Source organism: Carassius carassius, chromosome 5, assembly GCF_963082965.1.
Source record: "Carassius carassius chromosome 5, fCarCar2.1, whole genome shotgun sequence".
NCBI lineage: Eukaryota > Metazoa > Chordata > Actinopteri > Cypriniformes > Cyprinidae > Carassius > Carassius carassius.
In genome coordinates, this window is record NC_081759.1 from 40,233,104 (window position 1) to 40,259,427 (window position 26,324).

General features: G+C 36.6%; 1 protein-coding gene across 1 annotated transcript; it reads left to right on the top strand.

The window, feature by feature from the left end:
* The first annotated feature begins 229 nt into the window (after nt 1-229).
* LOC132141608 (piwi-like protein 2) lies at nt 230-25,694 on the top strand. Its single transcript, XM_059551290.1, has 23 exons — nt 230-374; nt 918-1,385; nt 2,073-2,169; nt 3,518-3,593; nt 3,919-4,119; nt 5,277-5,387; nt 8,843-8,960; nt 10,127-10,251; nt 11,107-11,187; nt 11,428-11,541; nt 14,347-14,535; nt 14,770-14,854; nt 15,325-15,414; nt 15,833-15,973; nt 17,678-17,791; nt 19,168-19,356; nt 21,010-21,111; nt 21,949-22,065; nt 22,444-22,532; nt 22,999-23,104; nt 23,614-23,867; nt 24,023-24,130; nt 25,328-25,694. The coding sequence occupies exons 2-23, from the start codon at nt 945-947 to the stop codon at nt 25,482-25,484; spliced, it is 3,105 nt and encodes a 1,034-aa protein (XP_059407273.1). The 5' UTR covers nt 230-374; nt 918-944; the 3' UTR covers nt 25,485-25,694.
* Nucleotides 25,695-26,324: the final 630 nt, after the last annotated feature.

Consider the following 26,324-nt stretch of genomic DNA (forward strand, 5'->3'; position numbering starts at 1 on the left):
ATAGAGGAGTTTTGCACGAGAAAGCACCATTTACATTTCCTTTAGAAAATGTCAAAAAAAAAACACGAATCTACATTTTGGTTTCCACTGACAGCCTTATTTTCTTTAGCTTGCTCTGTATGTAATTTGACATACTTCTTATTGTACAGATGGTCTGTATCCACAAATCCTGTATAAGTGCATCAGTCTCACAAACTGCCTAAAAGACAAAAATGAGATTACCGTACATTTAATAGTCCCACAGGGGGTTTAACTGAGTCATTGAAAAGAATCACGAATCGGGCAACACTGAATCAGAATTTGTTCGATTCATTCCGTCACTCGGTTGTTGAAGAGCTCTTTCATCGCCACGGAAGTGTCGACTACGTTTGCAGGTACATTAAGCATAATTTATACCAGTTTTACGATTGTATGCATGCGTCAACCTCATTTGTTTCTAGAATAATCGAATAGAATTGTCTTTTGGTGCTGCGTGCGTCATTCTGTCGAATAATCCTAATGAATGGACTTCGCGCGCTGTCACGTTTCGACCTACAGTTTATGGTTTCGACATGCAAAGACCAAAAAACTACATCACGAAATACGCCTGGTTAATGTTTTATTCCCCTAGGCATCCAAAAATAAAATGTCATTTAATTTTAACTTGCAAATCAAATTTAAAAAGTGAAATTGGTTTTGTTTTAGACGCCTGTCAGACACACGCACGTGCTCACGTCGACCGAGGTAAAAGATTTTGAATGCGTGCAAAAATGACATTATCCTCGATTACAGCAGTTAACATGACATTTTGGGCATACTAAAGCGAGTTTTTATTTGTGCATCACTGTGCATATTTTCTAGAAATCGTGCACAGTGACCCATTAATTGATTGTTTGAAATCAAAACCTTCATTGATGTCTGTGCATTGTTATTGTCAGTTGCATTGAAGTGCAGCAGAGGAAGAAATGGATCCAAAGCGACCCCCCTTTCCAGGGCACCCAGGGGTCACCCGCATGCCATGGATGCAGTCAGCAGAAGATCAGGGTCAGTTGCCTGACCAGCCCCCATTGGGACGAGCCAGAGGTCTGGTCCTGCCTAAAGATGACCCTCTTCCTGGACGAGGTAGAGCCTTAGGCGTACCTGGAGAAACACCTGTACGGTTTGGGAGAGGCATAACTCAGTCTGTAAGCGAGCCTCTGGTGGGCTTTCCAAGAGGAGTGCGATTACCGACAGACGAGGGAGGATTTGGAAGAGCCCGAGGTTTTTTGCTGTCCACTCCAGAGCCCAGTGTTGGGATTGGGAGAGGGGCTGCTGTGGGACCAGTGCCTACACCGGACATTGAGAAATCTGATGTACAGGAAAAGATGCCTGAGCTGCAAACAGAGGTGGCTCCAGCGATTGCTCAGGTGAAACAATCGAAAGGGAGATTTTTCTAATAAAGATTGTGATTAAAGGGAAGCTAATGGGCATATTTGTGGTGTTTGAACACCAGAGATTGAAATGGTGTTTTTTTTTTTTTTTTTTTCAAATTCCGATGTTTTTTCAAAATTCTTTTTTTCCCCAAAATTCTTTTTTTTTTCTTTTTAAATGTTCAAGATTCCATTTTTGATTCTTGATACATTTTAATGGTTAAATGAGATGTTATCAATAAAAAAGCATGCCTTATTGATAAAACAAGAAACTATTTAACATAAGGCTATTAAAAGAAAATTACATTTATAGGGCCCATATTTTTTTGTTGTTACCAAATTCGGTGTTTAATTATGTTTTAATTATTTGAATACATAAAAACAACCTAATTTCTTAAAATGTATTTTTACAGTAGTCCTAGTTTTACATTCTTCTGCCATAAAACATTTATCTTTTAATCAAATGAAATTTAAACAAGTTATACTTTGTATTACAACTGTAAAATTACAATGCTAATTTGTATGGCTTTATTATTTTAATTTTAAGCCAACTAACTTTTAAAACAAACAAACTGCTGAATTTTTGTGCAGCATCATAAAGGGAATTCAGTCAGTCACTTCTGCTTTGCAAACACATTAATTCAGTAGATTTATGCGCTAGTCTCAGGCTTGGCTTTGTTTTAGGTTGAGGCTCCTGGGCCGGGGTCATCTCTGGTGTCCATGTTCAGGGGCCTGGGCATTGAGCCGGGAAAGACATGGGGCAGAGGAGCTACACCTGTGGGTATGTGAGAGAAAAACACGAAAAGCATTGCTTTTGCTTCATTGTGTATGTATGCATCTCTAGATTTTCAGGAACCCCAAACCATTAAAAGATGGTGACCATTTATACCATCATGTTTGTGCATTCATTCAGGTTTGGTATTAAAAAAGTTGCATATTAGCATCATAAGGAGCAGGGCCTATAGCATTATAAATACAGCACATCTTAGTCAACCCTGCTGCATACTGCATCTAATCAAACTCATACCTGTTTTATTATTCATGTCAGCGCTTGGTTGATTGGAGTGGGCATTAAATTGTGCGCCATCATTTTTGTATCCTTGGCAACACCAATAAAGTTGAATAGCCACCAATTAGACGTGCAGTGAACTGCTGAAGACAACAGGAAGGTCAAGTAGCTAATAATGAAAACAAATGTAATCTGCAATGTAAATACGAATGATGAACGTAAACCCATTAATCTTCCGTTTTTCTTTTAAGTCTCGAAGTGTCTGAAACAGTGAGCTTTCTGTGACCTTTCCGCACAATTCTCTGGAAACCCTCTTCTTTTTTTTCGTGCCGCAATTGACTTTGCTGTTTAAAAAAATATTTTCACAACACAAACATGACATTTTAAGATAAGTTTCTCAACCTTTTCCAGCACTATAATAACCTTGTTGTCACAGTGTTTCTTATGTCCCTAAATGCACCTCTTCTGGGATTAATCAACTGTGTGAACCAATATGTGCAAATCAGCAGCGGTTCCCATTTGATATATTTGACACACACTGTAAGATATTAATGTCAATATTTAAAAAACGACAACCTCTGAGCTTAATTAAAGTTTGGAGAAGTCACTTGGCATTCATGACATAAGTGATGTTTTAATCTTTAAAAATGTAGTGTCTGTTGACATTTCATCATAGTATGAAATTAGTTCTATTCCAAATTCCTTTTTTGTTTCATATATTTATCTCTACTTTTTGAATGACTTGATTCAATTTTAAAAACCAAAAAGTATGTCTATCTATTCGATTGAAATAATACAACTTTAACCATTTAAAAATGTATTACATTTGCAAAAATAATAATATCTCCCTATGAAATGTTATTTTATTTGTGTTTTAAGTTTTCCAGATTCTTTTTTATGATTTAATCAGTGATGTAATCTAATGAATGCATTAAATCTATTAAATAAATATCAAAACAGTTCATCTTTTTAAATGCAATTTTCATTTTATTTTTTTTTGTCAAATAAAGTGTTATCCAATAGAGATTTAGTTTTTAAAATATAGATGAAAAATTGAAACCAGCACTTCGCTGTGAGAGTATGACTCTGTTATTTGTCTGTTCTGTACCTTGTTTCTCAGGACGGGGGGCAGCAGGTGATTTGGGGGCAAATGTCCAGTCTAAGCCGACCATCATTGGGGCAGAAGAAGCCATCAGGTGTTGTTTCTAATTCTTTGCATTTTTTATTTGCTCATGGAAAACATTAAATAGTAGTTCACCCCAAAATAAAAAAATCTTGACCTTCATGTCATTCCAAACCTGCATGACTTACTTTCTTCTGGAAGATTGTGAATGCATAACAGCTCTAATCTGTGTGTGTTTGTCTCTAATATGGCTTCAGACAACTTAAGAAATTGCCTGTATGATGGGCCTGTCGTTGTGTATTTGGAGCTTATTTTGCTTCACCGTTGAAAAGATCTTTTTCGTTTTTGGTTGAGATTAGGGACTGCATCAGAATGAGTTCAGCTTTGTGTGTTTGCAGTGTCCTGGGCAGAGGATTTGTTGGTGTTGGCAGAGCTGCGTTGCCCCATATGAGTGTAGGCCGTGGACCGATTGGCCCTTCGGGCCCCGTTTCTCCCATTGATGCCCCGTTCTCCTTGCAGTCTGCTGCCTCCATCTCTGAAGATGCCCCAGTTCCTCCAGGAACACCCCCAAAAGTTGAAGTGAAAATAGAGACAGTGAAGTATGAGTTCTCTTTCAGTCATTTCTTGTCCTGTTTATTTGTTTTATATCATATCAAGAAATTAATACTCGGTGAGGACACATTAAATTGATCAAAAGTTACAGTACAAGTCATTTTCAATGTAACAAAATATTTCTGTTTCAAATAAATGCTGTTTTTTTTTTTAAATGCCAGCCACCCCTAGTGATTTTGATGATTTTCACAAAAATTTGATGGGCTCTTGTATGTTTTGCTGTTTGAGTATTTGAATATGCAATGCACCAAAGTTAAAGATAAGAGCCTCTTCTTTTAAACAACAATAACAAAAAACATTTTATTTTAGCTTAAAGCATTCTTTTTTTTTTATCAATACTTGAATGTAGTTCAATTGGTCGCATTAAATGAAAATCACATTTTTATCAAAAACTACATCTGGATAATATTTAGTACGATTATCAAAGCATAAATCCAGTTAATCGCTTCCATCAACACCTCCAAAGCTTGCACAGACACAAACCACTTCCTGGATCATCATTTTACTCTGTTTGCATAAGAGATCGCTCGTTTCTTCGTCCTGTTCACGTGTGTTTTTGTTCGGGAGGTTTTGTACTCGTTCAGAAGATGTGAAATAGCGCCCCCAAGTGTATAACAGTGAAAACACAAAAAGCCGTAAAAAACTCGTCTTTTGCCGGGAAGCGTTTTCTTTTAAAAGACGAGATTACTCGTTAATGGCAGGGAAAGAGTTAAAAAAAAAATCCTGAAAAAACATGTAACCCAGTTTCCACGAGCATATTAAGCAGCACAACTATTCAACATTGATAATAATCAGAAATGTTTCATGTGCATCAAATCAACATATTTTCATGATATCTGAAGGATCATGTGACACTGAACACTGGAGAAAATGATGCCAAAAGTTCATCAAATAAATTAAATTTTAAAGTATGTTAAACTAAAAAAGCGGTTATTATAATAATATTTCACAATATCTTTGATTAAATAAATGCATCCTTTATTAACACACAAGACTTACTAAGACATAATATACACTGCAGCAGAGTTATGACCCAATTCTGCCTAATTTGCAAATGATTTGTTCCATTGGTGCTGTTCTTATTAACAAATCAATCCAATAATTCATACAAGCTAATGTTTCTCTTCTTCAATGTGTTTTACAGGGAGCCTCTGCAGAAAATCGGAACAAAAGGCAGTCCCATATCCATCGGCTCAAACTACATCCCCATCTGTTGCAAAAACGAAGCTGTGTTTCAGTACCATGTTACTTTTACGTGAGTCAAAATACAGTTAAAGTCTTTGGTGGCTGCTGTATTGAATTTACTGTGTACTATATTGTGTCCAATTATTTTAAACAAGTAAACAGTAGGCCACTTATAATATATTTCATTGAAAACATTCACCTTTAGTGATTTAGCAGATGCTTTTATCCAAAGCGACTTACAAATGAGGCTGATAGAAGCAATAAAAACCTATAAAAGGGTAATAATGTGTAACTGTGGCAAGTCTATTAGCGACAGTGCGAGAGGTAAAGGGTCAAATAAAGATGGAAGAATGGAAACAAACATAAACTTCAGACATTACCTTAGGGCTGGGCGATAAAACGATAACGATATGTATTGCGATAGACACGTGATCGATATCAATAAAAAAATTGTTCGATAAAACGTTCGATATTTTTTTTTTCTTCGTCGGAAGCAAACAGAGGACGCGAAGCAAGTTTGGTTGCATTAACAAAGGCACTCACACTTTTGGTAACCCAGCAACATAGGGAGTGACACGCTAACAGCCAATCATGTAACAGTGTCAAGTTTGGTTGCGCCATATCGTTGTCTCGTGCTCTGTCTCTTCAGTAACCGGCGATTGATAAGCAGAAAGTGAGTGCCGCAGCGAGTGAGGAAATTGTAAATAAAAGAGGAAAAGTCAGATCGCCAGTATGGCAGTTTTTTGGATATTATAAGACTGACCGTAGTCAGACCAATGTCGTCTGCAGGTTATGCAAGACCATCGTACCTGCCAAGACTGGTAATACCACAAACTTGTTTTACCACCTTAGCCGCGCTCATCCTTTGGAGCACAGCCGTACACGTGCTTGACCCACGCTATGTTATTCCTGGCCGAAAGTACTTTTCTAAGACTGCCATTCCTAAGCTGTATGTAATGTGCAAAGAATCTGTGCAGCAAGAAATATTGTCAGCCAAGTACTTTGCAACAACCTCTGACCTGTGGTCAAGCCGTACTTCTGAGCCATACATTAGCTTGACCATTCACTTCATCGACAATGAATGGGGTTTGAAAACCAGATGTCTTGAGACTGCATATTTCCCCGAAGATCACACAGGAGAAGTGATAGCAGAAGGCTTGAAGGAGGCACTGTTGTCCTGGAGTCTGATTGAAGACAAAATGGTGTGCATCACCACAGACAGCGGGGCAAATGTAGTGAAGGCGACTTCACTGAACAACTGGACACGGCTGCAGTGTTTTGGCCATCGTTTGCACTCTGCTATTGGTGAGTAGCTTTGTCATTTTAATGCTCGTCATCAATGTTGGTTCCTTGGGTAATTTTACTAGCTAATAATTGAGATTATATATTATAATTATATTATTATGATTTATGGAAACAGCTTTACACACTGACATGACGTGTGTGTGTGTGTGTGTGTGTGTGTTTCTGTGTTTCTCTGTGTGTGCGTGTGTTTCTGTGTGTGTGTGTGTGTGTGTGTGTTTCTGTGTTTCTCTGTGTGTGTGTGTGTGTTTCTGTCTTTTTCTCTGTGTGTGTGTGTGTGTGTGTGTGTTTCTGTGTTTCTGTGTTTCTCTGTGTGTGTGTTTCTGTGTTTCTCTCTGTGTGTGTGTGTGTGTGTGTGTGTGTGTGATCTATTATCAGTTATTTACACTGGCATTGTTTTTCTGCAGGTGCTGCAGGAAAAGATAAAAGAGTGGAGAGGGCTGTAGGTGTGTGCAAGAAAGTGGTATCTGCTTTTTCTTACTCGTGGAAGAAAAAGAGTGCGCTCTTTAAAGCACAGGAACGTCTCCATCTTCCCACACACCAGCTGGTCACAGAGTCACTAACCAGGTGGGGCTCAAGACAAAAGATGGTGGCAAGGGTCCTAGAGCAACAAAAGGCCATCACTGAAGTTCTGTCTTCTGACAAAAACAACAGGCACCTGATCCCAACGTGGCAGGATATTGACATCCTTGAGTCAATGCATGCGGCCTTAACTCCTCTCCTGGAGTTCACAGACTCCCTTTCTGGGGAGTCATATGTGACGGTCTCGTACGTGAAGCCTGTGCTCCACCTTTTCCGCTCCAGTTTGCTGAAAGTTAATGAGGGGGACACTCAGCTCACAAAACAGCTGAAGATAAAGATAATGACTTATCTCGACGAGAAATATGCTGACCCTGACACAGATGATCTTCTTGACATGGCTACCTTCGTAGACCCTAGATTTAAAGGCCAATACATCAGACCAGAGAAGGTAGGGGCCATTCAAATGAGAGCCGTGTCTGAGATCATGGATGAAGACCAGGGCCAATCACAGGCAGGGCCTTCTGAAGGAGCAGCAGACCAAGGTGCAGAAGGAGGAGCTGCAAGTGGACCACCTCTGCCACTGGGCGTGAAGAAGCAACGCAAGTCATTGGGGAGCTTTTTCAAAAAACAGTGCCAAGATGATGCTTTGCCCCTCACTGAAAAACAAAAAGTGGAGAGCGAGCTGGAAAGGTACCTGATGTGCCCTGATGCAGACAGTGAGTCTAACCCTCTGGACTGGTGGAGGCTACATGAACACAACTTCCCCAGATTGTCTCAGCTGGCGAAAAAGTACTTGTGCATTCCAGCCACCAGCACCCCCTCAGAAAGTACTGGGGGTAATATTGTTACATGCACCAGGGCAGCTTTAGACCCAGAGAAGGTCAACCAGCTGGTGTTCCTAGCACAAAACCTGGACTGAAAATATACTTGAATAGTTCAACTTCAAGTATGATGATTAGAGTAAGAATAGCTTGAAGAGTTACTTTTTCATATTTTTGCAGGTTTTATATTTCAAACAATGTTACTGTATTGTAGGTTTGTTTTTTATGTTACAGATGTACCTCAGTCTACCTCAGTTTTATTTGTTTACCAAACACTGCACATATTTTAAAACACTTTATTCACCAGAAGGTGAACAGCTAGTGAACCTCCTAGCACTAAACTTGCACTAAATTCTCAGGTTTCTGTTTATATTTAACACTTTGCACTATTTTATTACACTTTAAGCATTTCTTACATTTTCTTTCATTTTGCACCTTAAATGTTAAGATAATTGTAAAGTGTTCATTGTGACTTTAGACTTATGTTTACATTTTAATTATTTGAGTTTTACATGGTTGTGTTGACATTTTATTGTCTTAAGAACTGAGGGGATTATGATCAGAGGAAGGTTAAGTTTAAAATAAAAATGTTTAAATGTAACATTTTTCTCCTGGTCCTTATTTTAAATGGGTAATAAAAAATATCAATAATTATCGATATCGACCGATATGAAACACTGATATCGTGATACAGTTTTCAGCCATATCGCCCAGCCCTACATTACCTCATACATTAGTTCTAGTGGGAAGATGCCTCTGCCTGTCAAGCTAAAGTAGATCATGCTTTATATACAGTTGTAACCAGTATTGATTGAATTATTACGATTAGCTGCATCTTTTTTTTTTTTTTTTAAGAGGAAAGCTGTTTTTCTCATTTCAGGCCGAACGTTGAGTCTGTCGCGATGCGCTTTGGTATGATGAAGGAGCATCGGCCCACTACAGGGGAGGTGGTGGCTTTTGACGGATCCATCCTCTATCTGCCAAAACGTCTTGAGGAGGTTTGTGTGCATGTTACATGTTTTTCACTTTAAACATATGAAAACCTGCGGTATGAGTCTTTCAGAATAGTTTTAACCACCACAAGAAAAAAAGTCTACTCTTTCAAATGATGTCAGTTTTCTCTTTTTCAGCAAATTCAAATAATAAACTATTCAATTCAAACATTATTCAATGCCTTTTACTTTTGCATTAACATTTAGATTTGTATATTACGTTGCAAAACATTTAAACCTGTTACATGATCACAAACATTCTAAATTAAAACTCCTAGTTTCTGTAGCATTTAAATCTGTATTACAAGCAATCCTGCAGTTCATACAGAACTTTGTTGTCCTACGTCCACGAGTGTCATCTATTATTGCCTTCTTGATCTGAAAGTGCTCTTTTTCTTTAAACCTAGCCAAAAAGCATGTGACTGTTGACTTTAGTTATATGCATTTTTTTTTTTTTGGAGTTATTACTACATTTTCTGTCAATCCATGCGTGTTAACAATGTGCTGTCGCTTTAATCCAGTGCATGCAGCACAGCGAACTCTGTTTCACACAACCATGTGCATTGTGAACGCTAAAATCTGTTAACATGAGCATGAAAAAAAAAACCTGTGCATGTTCCATGAAGACATTCTGTACATTTCCTACCGTGAATATATCAAAACTTAATTTTTGATTAGTAATATGCATTGCTAAGAATTCATTTGAACAACTTTAAAGATGATTTTCTCTATATTTCCATGTTTTTTGCTCCCTTAGATTCCAGATTTTCTAATACTTGTTTCTCAGCCAACTATTGCTCTCCTAACAAACCACACATCAATGGAAAGCTTATTTATTCCGCTTTCAGATGATGCATAAATCTCAATTTCAAAAAATGTAAACGTTTTAATATGATATTAAATGATAAAACGTGGGTCCCAGTGCCAAACCAGTTGAGATCCACTGGTTTAGAGCATAAGCTGAGGTAGATTTCTATCCCTAAGAAATTCTTTTTTAATTATAACTCAGTTATTTTAAAGAAATAGCGATTTGTTCAGTAAACCATTTCATGTTTAGTTTTTTCCCTTGCTGTACCAAACTCACACCAGACGTGACATCAAGACTAAAGTACGCTCGAACCATCACATCCCTATTAATAACTCCAGCTTACTTCAGTTCTTCTGTGTAACAGGTTGTTCATCTTAAAGCTGAGAGAAAAACTGACAATCAAGAGATTGACATCAAGATCCAGTTGACAAAGATCCTGCCGCCCAGCTCTGATCTGTGTATCCCGTTCTACAGCGTGGTGCTAAGGAGGTGTGTGTTCTCCATCTATAGCATAATACACACACCGCAGGTCAGGTTTGAGATCTTCATGAATGTATGAACCCACTAATGATTCGTGATTTATAACGTATGCATGATGTAATGCTCAGAATTAGGGATGCAACGATAAAAGATTTAGTTGGTATTAGATTACATTAGACATACTAAGTATAGTTGAAATCTAACATTTCTCATATTGCTCAAGACGTGCTAATGTAAAAATTATAATTATTTTATTTCGAGCAATACTTGTGCACAATGCACATTTCTTAATATTAAGATTAAAACGTGTTTTAATTAATGAGGATTATATAATCTTTTGAATAATATCGGTCTGTAAGTGCAAGATGTTTTACTTGGCAATAGTTCCACTTTTGCACGATCAGATATACTTCAGTATATCTTTAGTTGGACTTTTTCATTTAAGATTCATATTTTATTTTCGCTCTGTTTCCTTTAACAAACATTTTAAATCCAAAACTGGATTTTGCATATTACTTAAATGAATTCCAATATAAATGTCATCCCTGCTTTTCATGTAAATTAGATTTTGTCAGTCAAATTCTCAAAGATGACCAAGAACCATTAGATAATTTAAGGCCGTTATTAAAGCAAATATTAAGTAAGGTATTTGGAAACGCTTCCAGTGTGAAAACACCACGTGAGTCTGCTGCTGTAGTTAATGTTGTGATCGTGCAGTGCAAAAAAGGCCGTATTGTCGAGCCCTGTAGAGTATTGCTCCAATTTTTCTGTGCATAGGAGAGAAGTCTTGAGCAATAATGGCTTGTTGACAGTCAGCTCTGACTTTCTCTGCTGCTTTCCTCTCAATCTTTCTCTCCGTTCCAGAGTGATGAGATTACTGGGGCTGAAGCTGGTGGGCAGAAACCATTATGACCCCAACGCTGTAGTGATTCTCGGCAAACACCGGTATTTTGCACTAACCTGATTGTTGTCTGTGATTGCAATCCAACCAGAATTGCTGTGCTCCACCTTGTTTGATTTCACACCGAATAAATCTAGACTCAAGATTTGGTATTTTTCCACCTGACCTATGATTACTGGATGTGTTTGAACCGTTTCAGCAGCACTTGCATTAATGCTTTGCATATTATTGCACTGTCCAGGATCCTGGTGATAGTTTGTACCTAACTGTGTTTGTGAATGCAGGCTTCAGGTGTGGCCTGGATACTCCACCAGTATTAAACACACTGATGGCGGTCTCTACCTCGTTGTGGACGTCTCTCATAAGGTGCTGCGAAACGACTCTGTGCTGGATATAATGTGAGTTTCAGTTGTAATCAATCATGCACACATGAATGAAGTCAGTGCCACTTCGTCAGTCGAGTGTTTCGTTCCACTATAGTGTTGTCACGATACCAAAATTATCGTTTCGATACCGATACCTAGTCAAGAATTGCGATACTTTTTCGATACTTTTCCTGAAAGGGAAAATACACTCTCAAATATCATTGCTGTGCTTTATTTTACACACTAATAAATGAACATATGAACAGCAGATATATTAAACGTGAACAAAATATGAAATATCAAAATATAAAAAATAAATTAGAGCAATGACATTCAAGAATAAATTTAGCTGCATTATCTCAGTTATCATAAGAAACATAAGAGTAATAAATGTATCTTGATTCTGAACTTTGAATAAAAATATGAACAGCGATTATATTAAACAATGTTTCTGAAGATTAAATGTCAAAAGATAAATATCAATTTAAGCAATGCCATTCAAGTAAAAAAAAAAAAGCAAATATAATTTAGCAGCAATATCTCAGATATTGTAACTTATTCTGTCAGTTGTGCAACCTTTTCTTTCAGAGGAGAAAACTCAGCCAGTGAGCTTTAATGAGTCTCATCTTTTTCTACAGTTGTGGACCGGCGGCCACAGTATCACTCGTGCTCGCACATGCAGCTCAGTGATGCGCGGGTCCGGTTTTTTTTCCAACCCGCGGGTCCGGTTTTTTTTCCAACCCGCGGGTCCAGCTTTTAAGAAATTATCTGGCCCGCCCCAGCCCACAAATAAAGTCACACTTCTTTACCCGCCCCGACCCATGCATCGGGAACGTCACGGAAGATACGTAGCTACTTCGACCTTCGTATTGTAACCTTATCAAGGAACCTAATAAAATATGAAAATATATATTCCTAATATTTAATATAAGCTATATGAAATTGCACTAGTGATCGTTCGTCCGTGAACGAATCTTTTCTCGCGCGGCGCTATTAGCAGCGCATGCGCAGCTCGTGAACAGCTCTGTGAACTGTTTCATCCTGTCAAGTTACTCAAGATGTGACGGAGCATGTGATTTGTTGAATGTAGTGAACGAATCCGCCCTTCACTGAACGAGATCGAGAGATCTTCTCATTCGTGAATGAGTTGAATGAACTGATACATCTCGTTTATGAACGAAATGAATGAGTTTACGGGGTCAGTGAGCCAAGCATGTAAATCTCGATCAGCAATCAGCAGATACAGCGCAGTTATAGGTGCTGTGCAGATACGCTCGTTTTCATATTTGGCATATAGAACATAACTCCACATTTAATCCATGATTAATGTGAATATTATATATGAACTGTCTGACCAAACAATTAAAATGTTAATTATGCAAGAAAACCTTGTGCTTTGTTCATCTGAACAACTTATTTAAACGATTTAATGCGATTATGCACACATTTTAGTAAAGCCAAATCAGTTTAGTAAAGCCACTAATGCAGCCATCTCGCTCTAGTGCTTTTTTGCTGCTTGTGTGAGAAAACACACAGCCGTCCATAGGGAGGCACTGGAAGCGTGCGTTGCACACACCAACATGAAATACGTCTCTTACAAATCTGGAACGCAGTCATTCTTTGAAGTATCGATACTAATACATTTAGGAATCGTGACGTTTTTAATTTCCGAGAAGAGCGATTCTTTTGAAGTATCGGTGCACCGTGCAACACTATTTCCACTAAAAAGCTGTTTCGAAGTCTAACGAGTTGCAGATCTAGAAAAAATAAAACGATGGATTTTTGGTCTTATTTTTAGATTATTGACATAAACTTGTTTTAGTGCAACATTAGGCATTGCCTGTTTCACGTAAATTCTTAGTGCATCATTAAAGCTTAATTTGTATTTTTTTTGTTTTTACAATGTTTTTGCTAATCAAAATGATTTTACCAGTGTTATTGTTATAGTATTAATTAATACATAATATGTGAATACAATTTATTTTTAAAAATTGGCCAAATTCTATTGCAGCATTGAGCATTGCTTCTAAACATTCATAGAAAAGACAACAGCAATATTCTTCTAATATAAAAAAAATCATCTAATATAGTAGACATAGTGAGTTCAGAGTGGTATGGATGAAAAATAAATAAATAAATCTAATTATGGATTGACTAATTTACCCAAACTTTATATATACTATGCACTTCTTGAGGTAATGCATAATTTCTTTATAAACTAGGTTGAAATATTAGAATTAAAGATCTTACATGGTTTGTCATTACTCTGTTGTTGCCATCAGATTCAGCATCATGTGATATATGCACAAAAGCAGTCTTAAGTCGCTGAGGTGTATTTGTAGCAATAGGCAAAAATACGTTGCATGGGTCAAAATTATCGATTTTTCTTTTATGCCAAAAATCATTAGGATATTAAGTAAAGATGATGTTCCATAACATTTCCTATATTAAATATATCAAAACTTCATTTTTGATTAGTAATATGCATTGCTAAGAACTTAATTTGGACAACTTTAAAGATAATTTTCTCAAAATTTAGATTTTCTTGCATCGTCAGATTCCAGATTTTCAAATAGTTGCATCTCGGACAAATATTGTGCTGTCCTAACAAACCATACATCAATGGAAAGCTTGTTTATTCAGATTATTTTAGATGATGTATAAATATCAATTGACCCTTATGATCTCCTGTGAGTGTTAGAGAGCAATGCAGCTCATAGGTTTTGGATCAGAACTCCTTTGTATAAAACGTTTGAAATGCATGCAACATTTTAGGCTAAAATCAGTTTGCCAGTATTAATGCAGTGATGTCTCTGAACAACCGTTTGTCTGCTGTAGGAACCTGATTTACCAGGGAAGTCGTGAGAGCTTTCAGGACGAATGCACAAAGGAGTTTGTCGGCTCAATCGTCATCACACGCTATAATAACCGCACTTACCGTATCGATGACATCGAGTGGTCCAAGTCTCCCAAAGACACTTTCACCTTGGCTGATGGAACCGTGACCACGTTTGTCGAATACTACAGGTGCATGTGCTGTGTGGAGAACCCACTTCTCTGATTTAAGACCTGAATGCATGTAAAAGACGTAACAGCTGGACCGTACCTGGATTTATACGATGCACATGACATTGCTAATGTTCATACATTCATAAATAATAGCTCATTATAATAGCAGAGACTGATATATGCTAGTTTAGAGTGAAAGGTTGCTGTTTTATTGTTTTTGTCAGTTCTCTGATTAGCTTTTTATATGCACAGAAAGAACTACGGCATCACCATAAAGGAACTGGAGCAACCAATGCTCATCCATCGTCCAAAAGAGAGGTCCAAACCTGGAGGAAAGGTGAGCAGATGCTTATCAGGGTTTCTGGAACGGATTGTGGTGCTGTTTTGTGTGTTTATGTTTTGGGTTATTAAAAAGCTTTAGAAGGACAGTGACGGTTTGAATGGCATGAGCTTAATTGAATTTAAACTCCTGCCATCTAGTGGTGTATTTGGGTACTGTTCTGTAACAGTGGTTTATTTAATATGAATTAGTTCCAGAGATATTAGAATTTCAATATGGCTTCAGGAGTAAACTCTTAAAATGTACACACATTCAGTGGTCAAAAACCAAATGTGGGTCACTTTGCATACAGACTTTTCCTTTAAAGAAGAATATCTGAATAGCAAGTAATGTTGAAACTAGAAATTAATCTCGTTTCCTTTTGTCAAAACAGCTGCATTGAACATACCTGTCTGTACTTTTCCAAAGTACCAGGATGTGAATTTATTATGTGTGATACTATGTGAATTTGATCCATTTCCTAACAGGTTATAACGGGTGAAATCCTGCTGCTGCCGGAGCTTTCCTTCATGACCGGCATCCCTGAAAAGATGAGGAAAGACTTCAGAGCCATGAAGGTACAAATCAGTTAAAACGGTCTTCGAAGCAGTAAGGGGATTTCTAAATAATCTTTCCATTGATGTCTGGTTTGTAAGGATAGAATAATATTTGGCCGAGATGCAACTATTTGAAAATCTGGAATCTGAGGGTGCAAGAAATTCCAAATATTGATACAGTTGCCTTTGAAGTTGTCCAAATAAAGTTCTTAGCAATGTGTAATTCTAATAAAAATTTTAGTTTTGATATATTTACAATAGGAAACTTACTAAATAATATTCATGGAACATTACCCTTTACTTGATATCCTAATGATTTTTAGCTTAAAAAAAAAATCAATCATTTTGACCCGTACAATGTATTTTTGGCTATTGCTACAAATATACCCCAGAGACTTGAGACACATATAGTTATCTATCTATTCGTCTTGTGTTTTAGGATCTGACCATGCACATCAATGTGGGAGCCGAGCAGCACACCCAGAGTCTCAAACAACTGCTGCACAACATCAACAGCAATAACGAAGCGGTCTCAGAACTGGCTCGCTGGGGCCTGAGCATCAGCCAAGAGATTCTCGTGGTGAGAATGGAAACACGCACTTCAGTGTAGTTCAGAGCACTTCTTGTGTCTTCGGTGCATCCATCAGATCCTCCATAAATATTAAACCATAAATAAGTTCCTGTTCAACTCGTATTACACCTGGATGGCTTCTATTAAATTGTGTTATTCTATGTATCTACACGACCAAAAATTTGGGCAAGGTAGTTTTTTTATTATTTTGAAAGAAGTGCATTTAAGGCTGCATAAATTTGATCAATATATTAAAATACCAAATAACTTTCGTTATATTTTAAAATGCAATTTCTGTGATCAAAGCTGTTTAAAAGAACATTGAAAATAGTACATTTTACTGTCACTTCTGACAACTATTTAATTTATAAAAAATAAATAAATAAACATATTGCCGACACTAATCCTTTGCATTAAGTACTATACATCCACAGATCCATCAAGTCATTTTCAGTGTTCATTTCTACTCCTGTTATACTTTACCTACATATATCGCATTATTCTGTATAGTTTGTTATATAGTCTTGTACTGTATATCAGTTATCATTAATATTATTAAAGTCACTTAAAAATGTATATAGCATTGCAGCACTTTAATGTTTTATTTCTAGGATTTAATGGATTTTTTTTTATTGTTAGGCCCGTCACAATATCTCAAATAAATTTGAGTACTCCATTATAAAAAAAATATACCGACCGATGAACTAAATGAAGTAAAGCACGCAATATTAAAACCATTTAAAAATCTTAATAAAAGTGCTATTATTGAATTCACAAATGCTGCAATTCAGTTTAACAAAAATATGCATTGCAGGTTTAAAAAATACTTTTCAAGTCTATGTCAAATCTCTCACTTTCTCTAGTTATATAAGGTTCAAATATTTTACCTGTAATTAATTTATGTATATATTACAATATAATATTGATATCGCTTGGACAGTGTAAAATATCGTGATATGAATTTTAGCTCATATCGCCCACCCATAATTCACAGTAAATGCTGCTCCACACAAACAATTATCATTCACATGCAAACTCCATATTTGCATATGGTGTGTATTTTTAGTCAATATTAAATGGGTATAAGATCATGCTTTAAAGGCATTTGATATAATACATAATGTACATAAGTTATAATTATTGTTTTATTACTATATTATAAATTTCAACGCTTTTGTTCAGTAAAAGCATATGATTACTTGATTTTTATATTTTATTTGAAACTATTTTTATTGCGTCGTTGCTAGATTACTCAATTCCCAAAATAATCATTAGTGACAGGCCTAAATGTCGTATTTGTATTTGAGTGAAATCCAACAGTACCTGACAAATATCCCTATACGGTTTTGTTTTTTGTGCCCGTTTTAAATGTAAAGCAAAAGCAAAAAGATTATCATTAAAATGCAAATACACTTTCTTTATGGATCTGGTAGAATCTAAATATAAAGCAGGGGGAAAATAAATGAAGCCTAGTTAATTCAAGCGTTATTGTTATGTGCAGGTAAATTTATGTATTTTTAAAAATCGACTTAGGGAAATACCTCATTTTAACAAATGCAAGTAGTTTTGAAGAATCACTAATGTTGCCTTATTTATCACTGGATGTGTTAGTCACACTTTTAATGAATTGTATTAACTGCATTGGTTTGCATACTGATGCATTGGTGTGTTTGTAGCTCACATGAATTACTGAAACGTTTTGTTTCTGCACAGACTCAAGGAAGAACTCTGCCCAATGAGACTATCTGCTTGCATTCAGCTTCGTTTGTCACGTCTCCGGCAGTAGACTGGTCCAGAGAGGTGGTTCGAGACCCCTCCATCAGCACTGTGAGTCAGTGTAGGGTGTTTGAACCAAATCACTGTGACTCGTTGGTTTTTGGGGGAGTGCACATGTCACCACAGAAAGAGAACAGCCTTGTTTGGCTTGAGTGAAAGAAATGTGTGGATTGAATTCACACCTTTTGTTTGAGGCACATCACACGTGGGTATTAAAGGGGTCATGAAATGCATTATTTTATAATGTTTCCTGAGGTGCGCTTATCTTAATATGGTTCAACAGAATATTTATATTTACATATAAATGGTCATTTTGTACCATGAATTTAATCCTTTTGTGTGTGTGTGTGTGTGTGTGTGTATATATATATATATATATGAGAGAGAGAGAGATAGAACTGGACTGGTGGTGGTGCTTTTTTTGGTCATTCAGTGTTTCTGATAAAAAATAAAAAGAAAAATTGGGAAAAAACTACCAACCATACTGACAAGATATTAATGATATGAATTCTACTAATAAGAACTATAAAACACAGTAAGGATTACTAAGGTTTAATGAGCTGCTGCATTCATGAATATTAATCAGGTTGTGTGCGTTCCCTCGAACCGATTTGCTGAAATCAAAACAGAGACGATAATAGGTGAGCGCCAGCCAATGAGATTAGCGTTTGCAAATTAACTCCACCCACTACCAGAAAACCTGGCTGTTTTTAAAAGCTGAAGACGTCCATTGGAACGCCATTATTTTGATAGGAAAATTCAACAAACAACATTGTTTAAATGAAGTCCGTCGGTTCATTCTCTATCTCTGCCTCCACATTTGTGTTTGTAATATGTGGACATGGAAGCATGTAAAATCAGAGCGAGGGTTTAGACTTTTATTTTGAAGTCGTGATAGCATATTTATGCTTTAAATTATTCCAAATCCAGGCGTTTCATAAGTGCAGAAAATAATAAATTCACGTTTAAAACATTTTGAGTTTAGAAACATGGTGCGTTTTTTATTTTAGAGTAATATCTCTAATATGATAAACATTTGGATTTTCAATTTCATGACCCTATTAATGTATGAAGCTTTGAGAAAACAGAACAGAGAGTTTCTGAACTAAATGACTCTTTCATGATCTGGTTTGTTTGAGCGACTTAGTATAGTCTGATCACTGAACAAAATACCTTTTACACTAGAAATGGGTAACTTGAGTGAATTACAAACCCTTCGCTGGACCAAACAAGTCTGATTATTGAATAAGATGATTCTTAGGTTCATTTTAGTGAATCAAAACGTAGTGTTTTCTGAATCCTGAGCAAAATGGCTCTTATGAACTTGTATGAAAAAGATCTTTGGCTGTTTTAAACTTGCCCCAATCTCATTCTCTCACATTGCTCTTCCCGTCTACTGTATTTGTTTCCTGATTGCTCTCTGTCAGGTTCCTCTGAAATGCTGGGCTGTTTTCTATCCCCGGCGGGCAACCGATCAGGCAGAGGAGCTCGTGACTACTTTCACGAGGGTAGCCGGACCAATGGGCATTACAATTGATCGGCCCATCCGCGTAGAGCTACGGGATGATCGAACCGAGACCTTCATCAAGAGCATTCACTCTCAACTCACCAGTGAGGTGGGGAAGTGTAATGAAAGAGCCTCTCTAGGGATGTAATGATTCACTCAACTCACGATTCGATTCACGATTCACGAACAAAAGGAGATTCAAGACAAATTATAAATCAAACTTGTCCTTTTATTATTGTTTTTGACAAAATGTTGCACGTTTCTTTGTGAAATTTAAATGTAACACTAAAATAATATACTAATATTTAACTTGTTTGCATATTATTCCTCGTTTGTGGGTTTCGATTGTTTCTGTTGTTCGCATCTGTTAAGTCACTTTGGATAAAAGCATCTGGTAAATAACAGAATTTAAATATAATGTAAATAACAAAACTAAATTGAAATAAAAAAGCCCCAAATCAAATAAATAACACAAATAAAATGAAATTCTTCATATAAATAAAATAATTCTTTGTGCTCTTTCAATTTAAAAATAGAGGCAACGACTGCATTTTAATTATGATCAAAACCAAGATGCTGCATACATGCAACATGAACAGTTTTTAATCTGAATTAGTTTTTGCTTCAAAATTTTACAGAATGATTTGACTTAAGTTTTGTAAAACTATACACAAGAAATATCTGCATGAAACAGCAGACGAGCTGAATGAGATGCAGATTCACTCTCTGCCAGCAGGTGGAGCTTGAAGCGTTTCCTTGGTTACCGCTGTAAACAAAGCACTTATGAACACCTTGCAGCTGGTGGAGTTTGAAGTGTTTCCTTGGTTACCGCTGTAAACAAAGCACTTATGAACACTGCAGCAGGTGGAGTTTGAAGTGTTTCCTTGGTTACCGCTGTAAACAAAGCACTTATGAACACCGCAGCAGGTGGAGCTTGAAGTGTTTCCTTGGTTACCGCTGTAAACAAAGCACTTATGAACACCTTGCAGCTGGTGGAGTTTGAAGTGTTTCCTTGGTTACCGCTGTAAACAAAGCACTTATGAACACCTTGCAGCTGGTGGAGTTTGAAGTGTTTCCTTGGTTACCACTGTAAACAAAGCACTTATGAACACGCAGCAGGTGGAGCTTGAAGTGTTTCCTTGGTTACCGCTGTAAACAAAGCACTTATGAACACCTTGCAGCTGGTGGAGTTTGAAGTGTTTCCTTGGTTACCACTGTAAACAAAGCACTTATGAACACCTTGCAGCTGGTGGAGTTTGAAGTGTTTCCTTGGTTACCACTGTAAACAAAGCACTTATGAACACCTTGCAGCTGGTGGAGTTTGAAGTGTTTCCTTGGTTACCACTGTAAACAAAGCACTTATGAACACCTTGCAGCAGGTGGAGCTTGAAGTGTTTCCTTGGTTACCGCTGTAAACAAAACAGGGCTTCACTTATGAACTTTAATATGCATTGTACAGAGGCAAGATGAAAATAAAAAATACCATCTAAACTTTTCTAAAGCGAGTAAGTTCCCCTCAGACATACATGCATATAAACCTCTTCCCTAATTGAATCGCGTTTTATTTAGCATCTCAGCCGATTTGAATCATCACATATTTTAATAGATTTTCAACCAGTTTCATGGTTAATCGTTACATCCCTACTGTTCTCTCAAAGAGCAATGTTACTTTCTCTGGGCCATAGTTCTTTTGGCTTTGTAGTGCATTGGGGTATTATCTAAATACCGTAGTATATGGTATATTGTCTCTCCTGGTTTTCAGCCCAATGTGCAGCTGGTCGTGTGCATTATGACCGGAAACAGAGACGACTTGTACAGCGCCATCAAGAAGCTCTGCTGCATCCAGAGTCCCGTACCCTCACAGGTTTCATCAACACAGTTCCTTTGGATTTCATTGTTCAGTTGCTGTTTATGTAACACACACACTACTGTTCGAAGATTTTTGAAGATATATCTAATGCCCCCCAGGGCAACAACAATATTTTGATTTAGTAATATTTTGTTTTGTTATACGGGTTTATGTTTTAGTATATATTAAAATGTATTTTATCCCTGTAATGGTAAAGCTAAAATTTCAGCATCATTACTAGTGTCACATGATCTTCAGAAATCATTCTAATATACTGATTTGCTGCTCAAGAAACATTATTTTCTATGTTGCGAACAACTTTGCTGTTTAATACTTTTGAGGATGAATAGAGTTCAAAAGAACAGCGTTTATTTGAAATAGATGTTTTTTTTATTTTTGTACATTTTTTTAGTTAAATGCATTCTTGCATGACAAAAGTAAGTTTCCTCTGCCTTAAAAACAATGCTGTATCGAAAGTTATTTAAATGTGTTGCCTGAAAGATAAAACCTCTGACCACATCATTTGTACTGAAAATTTTTGCCATTATTTTTGTACTTTTTAATCCCATGTCAGTGGAATTATTCAGCTGTTAAAGGGCTAATTCAACCAAAAATGAAAACTGTCATTAATTACTCACCCTCATCTCATTCTAAACCCATAAAACCTTTGTTCATCTTCAGAACACAAATTTAAATATTTTTATGAAATTGAGGGACCAAAAAGGTTTTTCCATTTTTTTTAATGGAATATCCCTTTAATTAACTTTCTTTCTTTTTTTTTGCCTTGTGTATTTGTGGAAAACAGCATGTGTTAATGAATAAAAATTTCACATCTGTGACACTTATTCCCAGGCCATCAACGTGCGGACCATCTCTCAGCCACAGAAGCTGCGCAGCATCGCTCAAAAGATCCTTCTGCAGATCAACTGCAAACTGGGAGGAGAGCTGTGGACGGTGAATGTTCCTCTGGTGAGTGTGTGCTAAATCAGACCCCTTTTTTGTTTTTTGAAGATTCAGTATTTATTCCTAGGATCACATCTTGACTTTATTACCTAGACACCAGCCACAACAAACTCATCAATAGTCTTGAGCTGGTGGGAGAACTAATATTAGTGATATTATAAAAAGTATTTTCTTTGTTTTTCAAACTGTAGTTATTTAGTTAGTAGGTTTTAAATAACATATAATAGATTGAATATGATGTAATGCATGATGAAGCAAAAAGGCATCTTAAAGCATTGTTCCTTCTGAATGGTGCTGATGTTGGATTGTTGCAGCACATACATATAAGCAAATGGTGTTATATAAAAGGATAACTTCTAACCCCTGTAGTTTTGATTTGAACAGAAATACCTGATGGTGATTGGGGTGGATGTTCACCATGACGTGAGCAAGAAGAGCAGATCTGTCATGGGGTTTGTGGCAAGTCTTAACAGGTAAAACCATCCGAAAGAAAAGGATGCATTTATTTGATCAAAAATACAGTGAGAGATACAGTTTTAAATATATTTTGCATGATCCTTAAAAAAAATATATACCTTTTTTCAGGATTCTTTGAGTATGAAGTTCAAAAGAACAGCATATTTTTAAATTATACTTTTTTTGTTATATTGTAAACATAAAATCTTTTTATGCATCTACATAAATCTCAGTTCTGCATATACTGTATGTCACGAGAAGTCAGGAAAATCCAGTGAAATTTTGATTAAATATTGTTAGGTCAGAAAATAAATGCATATGCATCGATGAACTGTTCACCAAAGCATCTATGGCATGCATTTAGAAAATAGATTTTCATTTCATCCCAACTTTAATAGATTAAATGTAGCCGCATCTGCTTGTATGCATCAGATTCGACATCTGTGAATCAGGCCTAACCCTGTGTTTATTGTCCCGGCGTAGCACGCTGACCAAATGGTACTCCAGGGTTACCTTCCAGATGCCTCATGAGGAGATAATCAACGGCTTCAGGGTCTGTCTGCTGGCTGCCCTGCAGAAATACTACGAGGTAATGAGGCGTTTATATCAACTGGTCAAATATGACCCTGGACCACAAAACCAGTCATAACGGTACATTTCTCGAAATTGCGATTTATACATCATATGAAAGCTGAATAAATAAGCTTTCCATTGATGAATGGCCGAGATACAACTATTTGAAAATCTGAGGGTGCAAAAAAAACGAAAAATCGCTTTTAAAGTTGTGCAAATTAAGTCTTTGGCAATGCATATTACTAATAAAAAATGAAGTTTTGATATTTACGGTAGGAAATTTACTAAATATATTTATGAAACATTTACTTAATGTCCTGATGATTTTTGGCATAAAAGAAAAAATCTGTAATTTTGACCCATACAATGTATTTTTAGCTATTGCTACAAATACACCACAGAGACTTAAGACTGGTTTTGTGCTCCAGGGTCACAAATGATTTCGTAAATGCTACAGCTTCTCTATGTCTCCTGAATGTTGTGCATGGATGTATTTGACCCATTTTACCAATTTTTTACAAACAGGTGAACCACACCTTCCCTGAGAAGATCGTCATCTATCGCGACGGCGTGTCTGACGGACAGCTCAAGACTGTGGAGCTTTATGAGATTCCTCAGGTTCTGAAATGCTTTGAGACCATCCCGAACTACGAACCGAAGCTGGCTTTCATCGTGGTGCAGAAGAGGATCAGCACCACCCTGTACTCCTACGGAGCCAACCACTTCGGCACGCCCTCGCCAGGAACCATTCTGGACCACACCGTCACAAACAGAGACTGGTTGGTTGACGAGAGCTGAAGCGCAGTCTAGGATTCTGCCAATGGCTTTAGCAGCTAGATGTGCAGAGCTTTGCAGAAACGAGATGTAGTCAAGTGCATTAGCGGCAGTAAATAAAATGTGGTGTATGAATTGACATGTTTTCTCTTCTCTTCAGGGTGGACTTCTACCTAATGGCACATTCGATTCGACAGGGTTGCGGCCTGCCCACTCATTACATAGCAGTGTACAACACCGCAAACCTCACCCCTGACCACTTACAGAGGTTCACTTTAAACAATACTGATTACAAGAACCTGTTAAATTTGATATTTAATGTCATGGGTTTACACAAGGATTAAAGTAGGGTTTCCGCATTCTCACTGTTATACTCTTGGGGGCGCATCTCTTGAATGAGTCTAGAAAGCACATACATGCAAGGAAGAAGCAGAAACGAGTGATCTCAAATGTATGCGTATATGAAAAAAATAATTTAACACCAACCGCATATAGATAAAAACTGTGTAATGTAACATGCAATGTCAAGCTAGGAAAAAAAAGGCCTGTGCAAGCTTTGAGAGCACTGATGGAAGCCATCTGCTGCATCTTTGCTTTGATAATATTACTGAATATAATCTAGATGTAGTATATGATAAAAATGCGATTTTCTCAGATTCACAGCTGCTCAAAATGTTGCTTTTTTTATGAAACCTACCTACTTTTGTTTTCACGAAGTAGAGGGTCTGATCTTGACCTTTAAATATTCATATAACCCATTCTGGGGGCAAATACATTTTAGTGAAAATCAGCAACAATGCTGGCGGTGGCAGGCAAACTTTTTCAAAAACGCTGACGGGGAAAGAGTTAAAAGTAAAAAAAAAAATGATGACATATTTTGGAATGTTGAAATACCAATTTTATCCACAGAAATTTACAAAATATAAAATTTAACTCACTTTAGCCTATACATAAAACAGAACTTTTATTAACAAAACTTAAATACACCATGCTATAGGGCAGGCTATGCCGAATATAAAATAACAAATAACTTGAATAAAGTTTAAATGGGTATAAAAACTGGCAATAAGTAAACATGTATAGCTAATATTTAACCAAATAAACAAGAAACAGAATGTTTATTAGCAAAACTAATAAGAAAACTTGAAGGCAAGGCAAAAACCATGATGTTAAATAAAATAAATAAATTACACAAAGTTTAAATAAAGTACAAATCAGCAAAAAATGTTGAACCAATTAAATAAGAAACAAACGTTAAATTTTTTTTTTTTTGATAAACGGCAAAATTCAACAGGCTTTTCAGAATCCGAAATATTGCCAAACGGACGCTTTTGCATTTTGTTTCGAAACTAAATCGTCCGCTTCAGCACCGTCTATCACGGCAAGCCTATGCAGCACTGACCTATATATTACAAATAAAGTAAACAAACTATGTATTTATTATGTTATTTATTATTCAACACAGGTTGACCTTCAAGATGTGCCACCTGTACTGGAATTGGCCCGGAACGATCCGCGTTCCTGCACCGTGCAAGTATGCCCACAAACTGGCCTTCCTGTCTGGCCAGTACCTCCACTCAGAGCCTGCCATCCAGCTCTCAGAGAAACTGTTCTTCCTGTGAGCGAGAGCCGTTCAGCGTCTCAGACCTAAGAAGGATCCAATCTCCCTATTTTGTTCTTTTTTATTTGCTAATCTTAAAAGTACTGTTTTGAATGTTCTTTGCTGGTATCCAAAACAACCTTTTTTTTTTCCCCCAAATGTTTTTTGTAACTCTTAGTTGTTCGTTCTTGTAAAGCATTAGTGAATAAAGTGCATGTCTCATTTCGACTTCTCCCAGCGTCTCTTTCATCAGTGATGTCTGAAATAATGGTGATGTGTTGTGGTTCAGAGCAGTATTCATATTTTATTAGCAGATTCTTTTTTCTTTAGGAAATTTGGTAACACTTTGCATGGATAGATAGCTACACCAATTAACATAAACTAACAATGAACAATACTTTTTAGCATTTAATCAATGTTAATTTCACCATTTACTAAATTCAATAAAAAGAAAAACGTTAACATTAGTTAATGCATAGTTTATGAACAATTGTATATTAAAAGTTTAAATGCTTAACATATGTCATGCGCAGTTCATTTTAACTAATGCATTAACTAAGGTTAACTAAAGGCCAAAGGAACAGAAAAAATGCTGCTCTGGATCAACATAAGTATAAAAAAACGCATTAAAATTCCACAGATTTTAGGAACAAAGGATCTGTTGAGCAGATATACATTGAAAAACGACTAAAGTTGAAAATAACAACTTTATACAGAAATAACCTACTATATACTGTATGTCACCATAAATCTAAACTAAAATTCTGGCACTTTGCATAATAGCGATATATATTTGTTTCCACTAGATGTCAGTGTCTTAATGATCACTTTTTAAACTAGCAAAAATTATTTAATGCAAAGA

What these genes read in the sequence shown, in the direction of transcription:
- LOC132141608 (XM_059551290.1), top strand. Translation starts at nt 945, where the DNA reads ATGGATCCAAAGCGACCCCCCTTTCCAGGGCACCCAGGGGTCACCCGC. An exon ending in ACGTTTGTCGAATACTACAG is followed by an intron (nt 14,536 to 14,769) that starts GTGCATGTGCTG and finishes TTATATGCACAG; the next exon opens with AAAGAACTACGGCATCACCA. An exon ending in ACCGTCACAAACAGAGACTG is followed by an intron (nt 23,868 to 24,022) that starts GTTGGTTGACGA and finishes TCTTCTCTTCAG; the next exon opens with GGTGGACTTCTACCTAATGG.